This window comes from Ictidomys tridecemlineatus, chromosome 5 (assembly GCF_052094955.1).
Source record: "Ictidomys tridecemlineatus isolate mIctTri1 chromosome 5, mIctTri1.hap1, whole genome shotgun sequence".
NCBI lineage: Eukaryota > Metazoa > Chordata > Mammalia > Rodentia > Sciuridae > Ictidomys > Ictidomys tridecemlineatus.
Window position 1 is genome coordinate 180553524 of NC_135481.1, and position 17455 is coordinate 180570978.

Sequence of the window (17455 nt, forward strand, 5' to 3'; positions counted from 1 at the left end):
TAATTTTTTTGGACATTTTCCATTTCCTTAGTAGAATTAGACATCTTTTTTTCTTCTGTTGTTGTGAAAGCATTTTTTATAAATTATCCCTTCTTTACCAGGTAACTTGGAATATTGAGCTATTTAGACACATACTCTCATACACTTACACTGTTATATCCTGATACAAATGTGCTCTTCACATTAATAATTGCACTGTGTGTTTTCATAATTTATCATAATGATACCATTATTGCTTATTATAGAAGTTCCCTTTCTTCCCCCCACCCCTAAGTCTAATTGAGGTCAGGACAGACCATAAATGCGATAATATAGATTGCGTGCTCAGAGGAAATGGAGTTGGTTTCATAGTGGAGTTTAATTTAGGCTTCGTTCTGGTGATGTAGCCTCTTCCTATGGTACATTACTTTGAGCCCAATATAACTGCATGTTCCCACAGCCCCTCATTATAGCTGCAGCTTCTCACTGCTTTTTAATTAAAAAAAAAAATAGAAGGGAAAAATGAAACCTAAAGCTTAGGTTGGATATTGTCTGGGTATGCAGGGAGTATCCTAGGCAGATTGCTTATTAATTTTTTTTAACTCTTTCCAAGCTTTCATGGAGACGTCTTGATTTCTCTTTCCAGTGGGATGGATGGAGGTGCACACACGCAACAAGGTCATTCAAAAGCTAAGGCATCGTGTACATTGTCTTGAAGCCCACTGTGGGCTTTGAATAAGCAGGGGCCCTTTGGCATCCTAGAAGGACTACCAGCTGTGTGGTTGGGTGGTGGCAAATGCTTTTATTCCACTCGCCAGTTTGAGGAGAGGCAGGGAGCCTGGAAGGTTGAGTCCCTTGAAGGCTGATGTTCTGGTATATCAGAAGTTAAGAGTTTTTTCTCTAGTCCTGTGGGCACTAGCAGCAGAGGAATGACTTTATTAACAGCGGTTGCTTTTGTCATTCCTTCATCTTGAAGGATTCCAAATACCTTTCAGAACCCAAACAAATTAACCTCCAGAGGTGACTGGTAAGAATGGCTTAAGCCTCTTGGGATTGGTTGTATGCGGCAGGAAGAGCTGGGCCTCAGCAGCTGACTCTGGAGGCTGTGTGATGTCTTGTCTGGTCAGCAGCCCTTTCCTTGGCTCCCCTGGAGTGAAGTCATGGAGCGCCATGCTGCTTCCGCCCTCACAGCTCTCGTTTTGTTTTGTGCAACCAGTTGTTCTCATGGTGAATGTAGGGTAAATATAATCAAGAAGTGTTTTTCTGGGAGAGGATGTAGAGTCAGCTTCATCATAGTGCTAAGAATCCCTGTTTCACTCATTGATGCCGGCAGGATGATAATAGTTTGGTTTTATTAGGGAGCGGGAAACTCTTCAGACCTGTGCTGTTTAGTACTGTAGCCACTAGTCCCTGATGGCTGTTGAGCGCACAGAATGGCCCTAGTCTGCATTGAGCTGGTCCTTGTAAATGCTACCAGCTTCCAAAGACCTAGTGTGAAAAGGGCAAACTAGCAAATTAGCAATTTTTTAAATATTGACTGCATAGTGAAGTGATAATATTTGGCTATATTGGAGTACATAAAATACATTATTAAAATTAATTTTCCCTGTTTTATATTTTTAAAATGTGGCTACCAAAAAATTTCAAATTACATCTAGGGCTTGCATTTTATTTCAGTTGACCCCTCTTAGACTGAAGAACTCTGGTAGCAAGTGGTGTTCGTCTTCTTCACACTCTGCCCAGTACCCAGAGCAAGGCCTTAGATGTAGTTGGCACTTGATATTTGTTGAAGAAATGAATCCTTTATTACCCAGAGTGGTGAAATCTCAGGAATGAGTATGAACTTTTCTATTTGGATTGTTAGTTTTAGAGACAGTTGAAGGAATACAGAGCAAAGTTCTCTAAATTTTGCCCTGGGAGAGAAGAATGTTGAAATAAGGTACGCCAGGACCTTTCACAGCTCCTAGACCCTGGGAGATGGAGGTGGGAGCAGCGGAGCTGGCCCTGGAGCCACATCAGAGTGCCCTAGAAGGCCCTGCCCTGCCCTGCCCTAGCCTCATGAGAGGGAGGGGCTGGGGACACCATTGGACCTAAAGGTGGCTTTCTTAGGGATGTTGCACATAGGCTATTCATAAATATTATGAGGTCCGTTCTTAAGAATCTTCACTAGCCCACCCGTTCTGTACCTTTGACCCCATTTAGACATGGGCCAGCTGGAAGCCTGGGACTGCTCCTGGGCCAGCTGATGACTTGATGATGCTTCTTTAATAACTTATTTGTGAAATTAATGAATTAACAAATAACTGTTTTAACTTAACCACAGTCTTGTGCAACTTATGTTTATGGCTATACGTAAGTCCCTCAGATCTCTGTCATCAGGGTCCTAGAATCATGGGAGGTGAGCAAATGTGCCAGAGGTCAGGTTCAAGTTTTAAGAAGGAACCCAGTTGTCTTTGCAGGAATTTATGAGAAGGTCTTAGGCATCCTGTCTCCTTGCTTATAAAGCAAAACTGTTAACTACTTCTGGTCCCCAGAGATGTGGTGGAGATTGAAGTTCTGCAGAAGGAAAGTGCTATTTCAGTGAAAATTGTTAGATGTGAGAAAATGGAACCCCTCCCCTGACCTCTGCAGTGTTTGTTTTAACGGGGACGAAGAGGTTCAAAGAGACATCGCCAGCGTTATTTCTGCTTTGCATTTCGTGACTGTGGCAGTATTTCGCTTTCTCCTCTTAATTGTGGGCACTGCCTTTTCTCCCTGCCCTTGGAGATGAACCATCAGAAATCTCCTCTCCATGGAGAGCTCTGGAGCTTGTGCCTTGCCTTGGCTCTGCAGCAGGCTCTTGCTAATCAGAATCACAGCAGGGCTTGTTTTATGAGCCTGAAAGAATTCGTGTTCCCAGGGGGCTGAAATTCTTACCTGCTGGGGAGCTACAGCTTTCTATTTGAAGCCTGCCCCCCTTCTGGATGAAGCTACCTTTTACTTCCCCTCCTCACATGGAAACTGGTACCTCCTTTTTCTTGTAGACTGTAGTTTCTGAAATGTTGGTTTCTTTTTTTCTTTTTTAGGGTAGAGTAGTAGTGATGATATTAGATTTTTGGATTTAAGAAAATAGAGTTCATATGAGATTATAATCTATCCCATGGAGACTAGGAAGAAAATGAAAAATAGCAGGTGGTACCCTACAAATGAAATTGTCTCTAAGCAGTGTCGTATGTTCAGACTTGCTAAAGCACCTGGTCCGTAGAACCAGCAGGACACACGAATATTAGAGGGAATGACTTTCCACCCTGGCATAGTGCAGTTCAGGGATGGTTGTCACAAGGCGAAATGTGCATAAAATTTATGTTATTACCAAACACCTTCCCAGGCTGGCAGTGGACATGGCATTTTCTTCTGTTTGGTGGTAACATACCACCTTGCACTAGCACACTGTTGGTGAGGGCAGTTGTATCAGGTAGAGAGAAAGAAGCTCAGAGAGGAACCTAACACAGTGTTTCGCTGGGGGAGACATAATCTCTTGGATAGGCTCATAATGATGATTTTTACATATTTGTTTAGTACTGTTATTATTTAGATTTTTTTTTCTTTTCTTTTTTTTTTTTTTTTTACTTTAAAAGGGTTATTACCTCCATTTGCAGTTATGGAAACTAAGGCTTGGGTAGAAGCATGCTCCAGTTGCACCAGTAGCCAGTGGAGCTGAGTGGTGACATTCACCACTTTTGATGTCTGCTGTAGGATGTTTTCCCTCAGTTCGAAGCTCTTTCAATAGTGCCCTGCTTTATTCTAATTCAGTGGAAAGCAGCAGTAAGTACTCCATCATGGATTGTGTTGCAAAGGTAAAATGAGGTCCTATCAGAGCAGGAGTCAGGAAGTACCACTTCTGTCTTCCAGGATGCCAGTGGTTTGTGACCTTGAGTGTCACCTGGCCTCGGGACTTTTACAAATTCTTTAAATTTTTTAATTTAAAAATTACTTAATTGACCATGATCATTCCAGGGTAGAATGTGATCTGTGTGTGTGTGTGTATGTGTATGTGTGTTACTAGGGATTCAGCCTAACTGCCTTGCACTGAGCCACATCCCCAGTTTTTTAAATTTTTTAAATTTTTTATTTTGAGATGAGGTCTTGTTAATTTTTTGAGGCTGCCTTTGAGCCCTTGAATCACCTGAGTAGCTGGGAATTAAGAGGCGTGCACCACTGCACTTGACTCAATCTGATATGTTTAAAATGTGGAATGATTAAATCAGACCGATTAACAAAATCCATCACCTTACATCCTTTTCTTTTTGTGGTGGAGAAAACACCTGGATTTATTTATTTATTTACTTGCAGTTTTGAACTAGACAGTACATTGTTTTGTATTGTAGTCACCATTCTGTGCAGTGGACTATTAAAGCTAATTTCTCCTAGCTGAGGCTTTGTACCCTTGACTAACATCTACCCTCTGCCTTTGGTAACTGTCCTTGTGCTCTCTACTCCTGAATTCAATGTATGATTGCACATATGAGTGAGATCATGGGATGTTTGTCTTTCTGTGCCTGGCTTATTTCACTTAGCATGTTGTCCTTCAGGTTTATCTGTGTTGTTGCAAGTAACAGAATTCCCTTCTTTTTGTGGCTGAATAGTATTCCATTTTGTGTGTGTGTGTGTGTGTGTGTGTGTGTGTGTGTGTGTGGTGTGTGTGTTTCTTCTTTCATTTGATGATGGACACCTGGGCTGTTTCTGTATATTAGCTACTGTGAGTCATGCTGCAGTGATCATGGGAGGGCAGATATCTCTTTGGCATAATGATTTCACTTCCTTTGGATATATCTCTAGACTGGAGGGTCACTGGCTCTTATGGGAATTCTATTTTTAGTTTTCCGAGGAAACTCCATAGTGGCTGTATTAATTTACATTTCCATAAAAGGGTTCCCTATTCTCTATACCCTCATCAGCAATTCAGGTGATAGCTCTTTGTGGTTTTCATCTGCATCTCCTTGATCAGGGCCTATCAGCATTTTTTCATGTATTTTGTTGCCCATTTGTATGTCTTGGTTTGGGGGGGTCCGCCTAGGTTGCCTGGCCTCTGGCTGCCTTCTACTTTGTATAAAATAGAGTTTGAAGTATAATAGATCTTTGGAAGTCACCTATGTAATATCTTGTTTGAACTACTTCTGGGTGACTATTAGAAAGACTTTATCATCTTCCTTAGACATGAGTTAAAACCGTGTTCTAAGGGGTGGGTTGTTTCTTGGTAAGTGAATCTAACCCAGTGTCCCCGACTCAAGGTGGCTTTTTTCTTTGAGATTTCTGAATATACAGGATCATGGGAAGTGCTAAAACTCCATATAAAGAGTTCTGTTGAAAAGAAAAAAGAGAAAGCCATTGTTTCTGGTGTATTTGTAGAATCACAAAGGACCTGAAAAATGACCGCCTGCAGCTTCTCTCCCTTCCCGAGAGTGTGCTCCTGGCTCTTCCCATCAGGAGTCCTGAGAAGTTCTTAGGGTGTTTGCCCTGGATGCCTGTCTCCATGTCTTCTGCTCTAACATCCTGTTTCTTTTCTCTCCTTCTCAGCCCAACAGGGGCACAAAACGCCCCCGGGATGATGAGGAGGAGGAGCTGAAAACCCGTCGGAAACAAGCTGGTCCTCGGGAGCGTGGCCGCCATCGGGAGGAGGAAGCCGCTGTGGTGGAGGAAGCCGATGACGACAAGAAGAGGCTTCTCCAGATCATTGACCGGGAGGGCGAGGAGGAGGAGGAGGAGGTAGTGTGGCAGGGCCCCGGTGGGGATCGGGCCTGGCCCTGTGTGTGGCAGGGCCACATAGTCCTCTAGCTTCGCCTTCATCTGTAAATGGGGTTGACACTTCCTCCTTTACAGTGCTGATGTGAATGTCAGGGCAGAAATGGAGTTTGGGAAGCCATTTGCAAAGTGTAAGGACAACGCGGAGAGAGTTTCTAAAAATCATCCCAGATTACATGCTACGAGGAGGCCCTGTGGGAACAGAGAGGAAGGTGACTGGGTGGCTGGAGGGGCCTGGGCCGCTTCCTAGGGGCTGCTCCGAGGACACCCAGAAGGCACTGGCGACTCTGAATGTAGCCAGGAGTCTTTGAAAGCGGAGTCAAATTCTGTCACTTGGACAAGTGGAGAAGGGCTTTTGGGGTAGAGGAAGGAAGTGGCATCAGCAAAGCAACAAAGATGGAGACTTTCAAGTTCGTTCTGGGATTAGCTGTGATAGGGAAAGCAGCTTGTGGCCTGGTGTGGCCTGCTGTGGTGACGTTGGTGGACCTGTCGTCCCAGCGCAGGTCGGGGCTGAGGTGGGGGGATCGAGTAGACCCAGGGCCTTTTATCTCCAGGTCCCTTCTGGAATGCTCTTCCCCGAGTGCTTCGCGGCTGGTTTCCTCCCACTCAGGTCTCAGGTCTGGTGTTTCCTCCAAGAAGCTGCCTTGCCTTCAGGTAGCCTGTGAGCCATCCTGGCATCCTCTGTCACTTTCCTCAGTGTATTGTCTTCCCAGCAAGTGTCAGGGTTTGGAATTCCTATCTGTTTATTTTATTCATTGTTGCCTGTCCTCAGCCTCCCATGGGACAGGGGCGGCGCTGTGCTGTCACAGCGGAACCCCGCACTCAGGACGGTGCCTCGCTCTGGGTAGGCCTTCACGAATATGTAGTGAATGAATAAGTAAATGAAACTGAGAAGAGTGGAGGCAGAATACCAGTGATTACAAACAAAATGACCTTACCCTTGTGCCTTTTTAAATCCCGAGCACTAACTTCTGTGTTATTTCACTCTGGCATTTTGTTCAGTATGAATTATGGAAATAGATTCTTAAGAGCCAGCTGTTTTCTACTTCCCTCAAAGACATTTTTTTGGATTTTAAAAATGAGGCTGGAGTGTGAGTCAGAGGGAAAAAAAATTGATTCATATTCCAAAAAGGTCCTTTACTGTGTTGTGACAATAGCTCTCTCCTCATTAGGATTTGTACCAGTGCTAATTTGGGAATCAGTCCTTAAAAGATGGTGCCACTTTGGCAAAGTGCGGTGGGGGACGGCGTGAATTCTGCTTCCTCTCTGAGGGCAGCAGCCTCTCTAGGGCTCGCACCCGCAGTGCGTGCACACACGTCCCCCCCTCCCCTCTGCCTCTGCCCAATCTGTTCGCCCTGCAGCAGCGGTTAATTGGCAGGTATAATTCCCGTGTAGAGCAAGGCTGGTCCTGGAGGATTAGGACAGTAGCTGTCATGGGTAAGTGGTTTCTAGCCCGGGAGACAGAAATGTAATGTGGGACCAGGCCTTCTGTTAAGGGACAAGGAAAAAGAGATCGCTTTGTAAAAATGACACATGGACGGCTACAGGTCCAGGAGTTATTTTCTCACTGCCACCAAAGTCCCATTTGATGAAAAACAAGTGATGCTTGCCCCTGTAAAGTCACGTGAACTTGTAAAATATTATTGTCCTTTTTGTGCTACATCACCAGCATTCATCTTTCTGAAATCTCCCTCCGGTTTCTGACATTGAGCTATTGGAGATACTGCTGTGGCCGATGACTAAGACTGATAATTCAGTTTCCCCCAGTGTTGGAGAGAAATTAAAGTGGGGAAGGCCAGACCCTGGAGGGGCTGGTGTTTGGGAATCCCAGGAGAGCTGTTTGGAAACTGACACAGTTTTCCACAGGGTGGGCAAGGGGTTAGCACAGGGAAAGAAATGCAGTGGCTATTGTTTGCTTTGTTTCAAGTTTGCTTGAAAACTTTCCCAGAAATTTTGATTTTTGTAGTTAAACCCTAGTGGTATGATATGTTGGGTACACTGAGCTTAGGAACAGCTCACATCAGTGTGGTTTACCAAATAGTTTTCTGTGCATAATTTCTGTAGGCCATCTCTATGACCTTGAAAGACGCAGGAAACATTTTCATTTAGCCCTTCCTGCCTTCCTTCCCCCCTTCAGTGGACCTTGCCTGGGTAACTGCTGGGAGCTGGGTACTGGAGAAGCTGTAGGGAACCAGGAGATGAGGGCCAGCAACTGGTACTGCTCCAGTGTGGGGTTGGAGAGATTATCTGGGCCAGGTCTTGCCTGACCATCTTATGCAGGCAATGTGAAGGATTCAGGATCTTATTGTAGGTGCAGGTGGATGAATTCCGAAAAGACTTGGTGTTAGGGAGGGTTTGAGGAGTAATTCAGCAAAGTTACATTGCCACGTGGCTAGTTAGAAATGAAGGGAGGCTCTCAGTCTTGGCTGAACTAGGTCAGTCACTTTACCTTCTGCCCTGTCAGGGAATCTCTCTTGGAACTGTTGATCCTAGGGAGCGGGGAGAGTCCAAAAGAGTACCTCAGGATGCTGGCGTCATTGACACAATCTGAGAAATGTGTTGTGCCCAAAATGAATGTATAGGTATCTCTCACTTAAAACCCAGTACGTGAAAATTGAAACTTACTAATAAAATAAGAGCTAATATTTTCAGGGTACTTACAAAATCATGGGATAATTCAGTGCTTTCTAGAAGTATCTATTTCAAGTTCTCCTAACAGCAGGTTTCTTTCATTGCTTTTACGTGTGAATTATGGTCAGTGACTACAAAGCTTTGAAGCTGGGAGTTGGGTGCATGTTAGAGAGGCAAGGTGCACTGCAGCTCATTAATTTAAACTGGAAAGTAAACTGAAGAGAAAACATCTCTGAAATTTTGGTGTAGATTGCTTTTGGCAGGGAGTTTTCAATTTTCAAATATTCCTTTTATTTACCTTTGTTGGTATTATTACAGAGTATGAAGTAAGACAATTCTATATGGTCTACTAGCTTTTTGTTGTTGTTGTTGCTTACTTTGGGCAAGATTACTACATTCTTTCTTTCTTTATTTTTGGTACCAGGGATTGAACTCAGGGACACTCGACCACTGAGCCACATCCCCAGCCCTATTTTGTATTTTATTGAGAGACAGGGTCTCACTGAGTTGCTTAGAGCCTTGCTTTTGCTGAGGCTGGCTTTGAACTCATGATCCAATCCTCCTGCCTCAGCCAGGATCCAGAACTTGTTCTCAGCAGCTAGTGAAGACCAGACACAGTAACATGGGAGAAAGGTAACACAGTGGCTCTATCCAATTAGCCATTCTTTTGCTGTGGGCTGTGCAAAAACAGGCAGTTGGCCAGGCATGGTGGCACATCCCTGTGATCCCAGCAGCCCAGGAGGCTGATGCTGGAGGATCACAAGTTTGAGGGAAGCCTCAGCAATTTAGTGAGATTCTGTCTCAAAATATAAAAATAAAAAAGTACTGGGGATGTAGCTCAGTGGTGAAAATGCCCCTGGGTTTACTCCCCATTACCAAAGACAGCAACAACAACAACAACAACAACAATAAAACACAAAAACAGTAGGCAGTGGGATGGATTTGTTCTGAGGATAGTAGTGGGCCAATTCCTGGTGTGGGCAGAAGATTAGGAGCCACTGTCACTGCCCCTGGACTTGATCTTGAACAAGTTCTTTTGAACTTCTTTTTTAAAATTTTTTTTCTTTAGTTGTCAATGGACCTTTATTTTTTTTATTTATATGTGGTGCTGAGAATCGAACCTAGTGCCTCACATATGCGAGGCAAGAGCTCTACCAGTGAGCTGCAGCCCCTGAACAACTTCTTCTTTTTTTTTTTTAATATATATATTTTTTTAGTTGTCAATGGACCTTTATTTATTTTTATGTGGTGCTGAAGGTCGAATCCAGTGCGTCTCACATGCTAGGCAAGTGCTCTAACACTGAGCCCCAACCCTAGCCCATTGAACTTCTGAATCTTACCTGTACAACAAAGGCAAAGAACAAGATCAATGTTAAATAATAATATCTAGTATTATTGCTTACTTTATGCTATTCGGTATGTTCAAGAAATATTTGTTGAAAGAGTCTCTTCGTGCTTTAAACTGAATTCCCTGCATTATAGAGACTGGGCATTATGTGAGACACCCAGAGAATACATCTGATGTGACCTCTCAGCCATGATTCTCATGGGGGAGAAAAAGTGTATACTGTCCATCAAACCCAGGAGGGCCAGTAGCAGAGTGAGGTGGATCATCAGAGCCACAGGAAAGTGGTGACAGTAAATGTGAAATTCTTGTGCACTGAAGTTGTTGTGTTCGTCTCTTTGTACCAGGAGGAACCGCTGGATGAAAGCTCAGTGAAGAAGATGATCCTCACATTTGAGAAGAGATCCTATAAAAACCAAGAGTTGCGGATCAAGTTTCCAGACAATCCAGAGAAGTAAGGCTCTGTTTGGCTGATGTCCTTCCTCCTCTGCAGTGTTCTGTTTGCTAATTTTGTGTTTGTTTGTTTGTTTGCCTTGGCTTTTTGGTCTGGATCAGGAGTCCCAGGATGACCCCCATATTTGGGAAATCACTCATAGGACTCAGAGGACTAAGAATCAGTGTTACTTAGGACTGTGGTTTATACAGCGACAGGGTACACAACAGGGTACTCGACAGGCAGAGTCTGGAGAAATTCATGTGCAGGCTTCTCGCCACGGGAGAGGGCCAGACAGACACACTCCTTTTTCCAGCAGTGAATTGCCTCAACATGGTGCAGCGTTGCCATCCTGGGAAGCTCGTTTGAGACTCCAAGTCCAGAGTTTTTAATTAAGATTGGTTATGTAAGCTTCTCTGGCAGGAACAACACCAGAATTCCAGACTCCCAGAAGGAAAGCAGCTGTTCAGTGCCCCCAGGCTGGCAAAACAACCTTATTACTTAGGGAACATTTAAAAAGCCAAGCTCCCAGCTGCCAGCCGTGGGCAGCCTTGCAGCAGGCCCTTCTGAAGATCAGGCCGCTATGTTAATTCTTTCCTGCATCATTCTTCTCATGGCTTCCAGTAGTGAGAGCTCTGCTGCTGACAAAATGTCAAAAGCTTTGGGGTTAGACAAATATGGATGCGACTCCCAAATGATCTTAAATAAGTCACTTCCCCTTTCTTGGCTGTAGCTGTTTTGTCAATGTAAAGAAATAATAGCTTCCACTGGAGTCGCTGTGAAGAGGAAGTGAGAGTGATCGTAGCATTCAGCTCCGTGCCTGCACGTGCTAGATGCTCATGAAATGCCCTGGTGTGATTGTCACCACGAAGTGCCAAAACAACAGATCCTGTGTCTTTTGGCCAGTCCTGAGTCTTCACTAAAAGCTCTTTCATATTTATAGAGATTTCAATGTGCTAAATATCTTTCCCTCCCTGTCTTTCTCCCTTCCCAGATACACAGTTTTAATGAATCTTATATGCTCAAAGCCCCTGGCGATTAAGAGTTGAGCAATACGGTCTTTGCACTCAGGACCGTAGGTTACCAGGGATACTGACTACAAATGCAAGGTAGAAGGTCATGCAGTCTTTTAAAAAGATAAAAGTAGAGAGCTCTGGGAGCATAGGGGAAGAGACCGGAAACTCAAGTTCCAGGCTATTGAGGACTTCACAGAAAAGACGGTATATGAGCTGGGCCTTGAGGAATGACTTTAATTATATTAGGCAGAAAAGAACACGGAAAGGCACACAGACAGTGTAAAGACAAAACACCCAGGTGTCAGACTGAAGGCTTCACTGCAACCCGAGGAGGCCAGTGTGGTCCACCCTGCCAGGGAGCAGAGGAGGGAAAAGCTGGTTACCAGACCAAGCCCACTGCACTCTTGGACAGTAGTAGTAGCTGGATCAGAGCTCTGCTGCCCAGCACCTATCAGGTTCTGTGCTGACCTTCACCATGTGGTAGCACTTGGGTGTGTGTGTTTAATTACACAAGTAATGTATAAATAGGTTGTCATTGTAAAGAATACCAACAGAGCATAAGTAGAAGGAGAAAGGAAAGTTCTCCTTCATTGCAATGACTCCCTTTTCATTCCCCTACCTAGATGTAACCTGTGAACATTTCATAAATATCTCTCGGATTATTTTCTGTATACTTAGTAAATGTGAGGATTTTTTCCTACATAAATTACAGTGGGGCTGGGGTTGTGTGGCTCAGTGACAGACCGCTTGCCAAGCATGGATGAGGCTCAGTTCAATTCTTAGCACCATTCATCAATAAATAAAATAAAGGTCCATTGACAACTAAAAAAATATTTAAAAAACAAATCATACTGTATGTATTCTGTACCTTGGCATTTGAATTCACATATCAGGAAATGTTTTCATGTTAGTTTTCTGCATATCTACTTTATCCACTTTTTGTTTTAACTAGTGCATGATATTTTGTGGTTGGGAAATACCATTATTTATTTAGTTATTTTCCGATTGATAGACATTTGGTTATCTTAATTATTGGCTTTTATGAATAGTGCTGCAGTGAATCTTCTTGTACATTTGTCTCTTTGTATGTGTATCTTTTTAGTGTAGATACCTAAATGTTGAATTCCCACATTGAGGGATGTGTACATTTTAAACTTCCATAGCTCCTGCGGGGTCTCCCACTGTATCTTTATTCTTCCTCCAGCCGCATCTGTCCCTGCATTCTTATGCACAGTAACTGTGATGGGTCTTTAAACACCTCTGCCATTTGTTTTATTGTTATTTCTCTGCTCAGTGATTCCAGCCTGAGACTCTTCTTCTAAATACTTCTCCTGTCTCTTGGCTCTGTAGTGCCAGCCCAGTACCTGCCGTGCTGTGGGTTTTTGGAAAACATGAGGGCTATTGTATGATCCATTCCATCTTCATTATATTTCCATCACTTAGAACCTAAGACCACATTATGAAGAAGCCATGCTGTAAACTGTTATCACTGAAAGAGTAAGAAATTAGTTTACTTCTTGGAATACCGATATTGCCCTTGGTAGATATCCCAGCAATTCAGAATAGTGAGTTTCTCTAGGCTGTTTTCACCTTTGGAAGCACTGTGCTTTGGTGTTACAGTTCATAAGCTGTTTTTAAGAAAATGTTTTTAAAAAAATTAACAATGTTTTCTGTTCAGAAAAAATTGATATACTATTTTAGTTTTAAAATCTGAACATGTGAAAATTGAAATTATACATAAGGAAACCTTTTTGTTGTGTCAAAAAGCAAATAGGAAACTGTGTTTCTGACCTTGAGTTCTCAGATTCTTTCTGGTGTGGTGTTTTTCATGATTCTTGAGACTGGCAAGGCTCAATTAAGATGAAAATTGCTAGAACATATTTGAATGAAACTTTCCAGATGAGATCAAAAACATTCCCATTTATTTTCCTGTATGTGTAGTTGTCATTTTGATCGCATACCCCAAATGCCTCTTCATTTGGCTGCATTTCAGATTCGATTGACAGTCCTTCCACTGCCTCCGCTTTGCACCGAGCAGTGCTTCTCCCAGACACCCCTGGAGTAGCGTGTGCTGTCCCTAGGAAGTCCTTTCATCGTTCTTCTCTTCATTTCTGCAGAGTCATAATTATCTAGTGTGTGATTCTCTGGCTGTTTGTACTTTTAAATTATTGAGTACCCCAAAGTGCTTTTATTACAAAATTCTCAAAAATAGAAGACCATACAAGCACATATGCCATTAGCCATCAGGATATTGTGTAACTGTCTGGAAAACCCCACGGGACACCCTCGAAAGAGAAAGAGTGACAAAGGCAAGTAACAGAATTACTATAAAACAATTTCGGTCTGACGGACCCCTGGAAGGATCCCCACCCCCCACCCCACTATTTCTGTCCTGTGTCCCAGGACCACACCTAGAGAACTGCTGATTTAATTGGTGGAGGGAGCATTGCCCTCCCCCACTGTAATTGCCGGCTGTGTGGATGCAGGTTGCACTCTTTGGTTTCTGTTGCTTTTCTGGTCCAGTGATTTTGAACTTTGCTAATGTTCGCTCTGGTGGTGGAAGGTGAATGTCCTGTCTGTCTGAAGCAAATGTACAGCGGGAGGATAGGAGAATGTTCTGTCATGTCAGATGGAGTCCATGATCCCCTCTCAGCTTGGGTTACTGTTTAAATATGTTGCTCATTGCTTTCCCATGGCCTCTTTCCCCGGCTAGGAGTCAGTTATTGCTGAAGGTGTGCCGATTCCCCACAGTAAATAGTAAGTCTGTGCTGTAGAATTTTTTTCTGTCAGCAAAACAGAAGAAAAATGTCTTTGTCACAGCATGGCCAACTTGAAGGTACACAGATTTGTTTGCCACCTACTCTGTGACAAAAATAATATGCTTAGGCACTTTAAATAGAGTATTTATTTTAATTATCACTGTAATTCAGCTAGGAAGGTAAGGAAATTGAGGTTTAGAGATAAGTGGTTGATATTCTGCTTCCTTGACCAGGTTGGGACCCCGTGTTCTGTGTTCCAGTGGCACTTCTTCTGATAGTACTGGGCGTCCTTACAGTTAATTGTTATAGATTGTTATATTCATGCTAGACAGGGACTCGATGAAGCCAAAAACTGGGATTATCTTGTTATCTGTTTTAGCCAGTACCTAAGATGGTGACTGGCACCTAGTATGTGCTTGAAATCCTTATTTATTTACAGCCAGTAAATATTTTGGCTGGGAGAATGACCCAGGCGTTTACCACCCTAGCTCATTACTGGACCCAGAGGTAGTTTTGTGATGTTTTTTATCTTGTAGTTTTGTTTCTACTGGTTTATTTTGTTTTAATAGTTTTCTGACTTTCTAAACTTAAAAATTTGGTTTAATACCATATATTTTGAAGAAGAATTGCAAAGTTGGAAGAAACCATTTAGGTCTTGGTGTGTTTTTTTGTTTGTTTTAGTATTATCCTTAAAAAAAAAAAAACAATACACAAAACTACCCTCAGTCGCAAGGATCTTGCTTTCAAAGAAACCTATTCCATCATTTGGCAGTTCTGACTCAAGATTTCAACTGAAGAAGAATTCCAACAAATTTGAGAGGCTATCGAAACTATTTGTTATCTTGGTTGCTCCCAGGGTCAGTTTCCATATCCCCTCAAGTTAGGTTGGTAGGACAGATTTTTACAAAATTTCAAGGTTGTCTGACTGGCACGAGAGCTCGTGTCTTCTTTTAAGCGTTCTAAAACCATAGTGGCATTTGTGGTCACTGATTTCCTCTGCTCCTTCCTTTGGCAGGCGCCTGCCAAGTCTCTATGATGGACGGTAAGTAGGGCAGGTGCTGGTGGCCAGAGATGAGTAGGGAGTAGACCTTGTCCGGGCAGAACCACCTCATGGTTCTGATTTGTGTTGCAGTTAGGGTTGGCTGAACCATCAAGTCCTTTCTACACACACACATACTCTTGTGAAATGCTCCTTTCCTATCACAGACACTTATACTCGGCTTTTTGGTTCAATGCTTCAGTTTTCTTCATGGACCCAGGTCATTTTCCCTCGGTTGGATTTGCTGCATCATTATTACCTGTCAGGATCTTGGGAATTGATTCTGTTAGCTGGTGTGTTTTCTGTCTCTTTAAATTGTGTTAATATGACATTTGTAAAGTTCGTCTTTTTTGTATGTTCATGTTCACCCGATTCACTGATCAAAGAGTCATGATAGAACAAGATCATTGATCTAAACAGTCCCGAGGACAGAGCCCCACGGGAGTTTTTGGAGGCTTCCCCGAGTCTGACACTCATTTCCCGATTTCCACCCAGATCCCCAAATCTTGTCTTGTGCTCAGCACAGTTTTGTTTATTGTTATCTAGGGCTCAGTCTCCTTTGCTAGTTCTTCTGGATGGACTAGAAAACATAATAAGTTCAACTTACTATTTTTTTGAAGTTTTTTTTTTTTTTTTTTTTAAATACCATGTAAGACAAATAAGCCTTAGAAGTTTGCCAAGCCCATTGGGTTCAGGGATTATGTTGTTTTGCTGCCCTGTAATATTTGAATCCTTCTGCACCAGCCTTTTTTTTTTCCTTTTTGCAGTTCTGGGGAGGGAACCCAGGGCCTTGTACATGCTAGGCAAGCGCTCTCTCCATAAGTTACACCCCCACCTCCGCTCCTGACTCACGATGCTGATTTGGCTTCCACATTTCAGGTGATGAGGAATAGTGACTTAAAAAAGTACTCTATTTATAAGCACAAAGGAAGGAGTCTTTAAAATAAAAAAAATATATATTGGGGGAGAATCTTGATTTAAAAAATATGTTATTTACTTTGAAGAGCAAGCAGGTGAGAGAGAAGGTAAGGAAGCATTGAAAAGGTTTATCAAAGGAGTGTTTTGCAATAAGAGACATTAAACCTACTCTAAAGCTATAACCATGTGGAGGTGTGGTCCTGGCTTAGAAATTACCAGATAAACTGGTGATGTGGAGTGAAAATTTCAAAAACAGACTAAAATTTGCATTAAAATTTAGTGTGTGATAGATGGCATTTCTTCAAATGAGTGGGAAAGGATAGAGTATCATATTGGGGTAGATGGCTAAATACTTGCAGAAAATGAAATTTGACCTTTGCCCTGTATGATATATTAAAATCAGATAGATTAAACATTTAAGTATATATAAAAAATATATATATATAAACCATAAAATCTATGTGGTCTTAGCATAGAAAAGTCTTTGCTCGAGGTATATGTAAAATAGAGTTCATAAGGCAAAATTTGACCACCTGAACTTTTGAAAACCATTATGTCAAAAAGTAAGCATGTAAGTAAATAAATAAATATAAATAATTATGTCAGAAAACACAGTGAACAAATTAAAGGGCAATACTTTTGTTTTTCCTTTTTTGCAACATATGACAGAGCTTCATTTCCTTAATATAGAGAGCATTAATAAATCATTAATCAAGATGAGCACCCCGATTTCAAAATGGACAAAGAATAAACCCAAATAGTAAACATTAGAAGAATTTTAACCATTTTAGTGTGTGAAATGCAAAGAGTTAAAAGAGCCTTTCCGATCTTGTATTGGAGGTGGTCTGAAGGGAGTGATGCAGTCTGTGGAGAGGGCAGGGAAACGGGCTCCTCACATGCGCTGCCACCTTTCTGGCAGAACATGTCAACATCCGTTAAGTCAGGTGTACTCTTTGCCTTGGCACTTGCCTTCCTGGGAATTTATCCTAACACATTCATTAGAAATGCTTGCCTCTGAGTGTCATTTGTTATGGGGGAAAAATTAGAAGCATCGCATGCCTGACAAAGGGGGATTGGTTAAATAAATTATGGTACACCAACACAAGGGCATATACTACGTAGCTATTTAAAATTTATGATTTAGAACAAGAATTGCAGTAAACTCAGCCTCCGCTACGCTGTGTGGCTGACTGCTAGACTGTTCTTGGAGCACTGTGGGGAGGGCTGTCTTCTGCAGCTGTGTCTGGGCTCTTCAGGGAGGAGCCCTTTTGGTCATGCGAGATTTTGCCCTGGGAGAAAGAGAGCCACTGACAACAGTTGGTCAGGTGGCCTGACCTGCTGTCAAAGAATGGTTAAAGAAGGGTAAATTTTTCAACCTGTGTTACCAACGACAGCAAAACTCGAGTTTAGAACTATACATGCTCAGGCTGGGGATGTGGCTCAAGCGGTAGTGTGCTCGCCTGGCATGCGTGCGGCCCGGGTTCGATCCTCAGCACCACATACAAACAAAGATGTTGTGTCTGCCGAAAACTGAAAAATAAATATTGAAATTCT

General features: G+C 42.6%; 1 protein-coding gene across 2 annotated transcripts in view; it reads left to right on the top strand.

Annotated features, from left to right (window-relative positions):
• Positions 1–17455, top strand: part of Ctnnbl1 (catenin beta like 1) — a 154374-nt gene that overhangs the window by 24521 nt on the left and 112398 nt on the right. For both annotated transcript variants that reach the window (XM_078051765.1, XM_005329851.4), the window contains exons 2-3: positions 5536–5724; positions 10084–10190. In XM_078051765.1, the coding sequence (XP_077907891.1) occupies positions 5536–5724; positions 10084–10190 (296 nt within the window). The remainder of the gene's footprint in view (positions 1–5535; positions 5725–10083; positions 10191–17455) is intronic.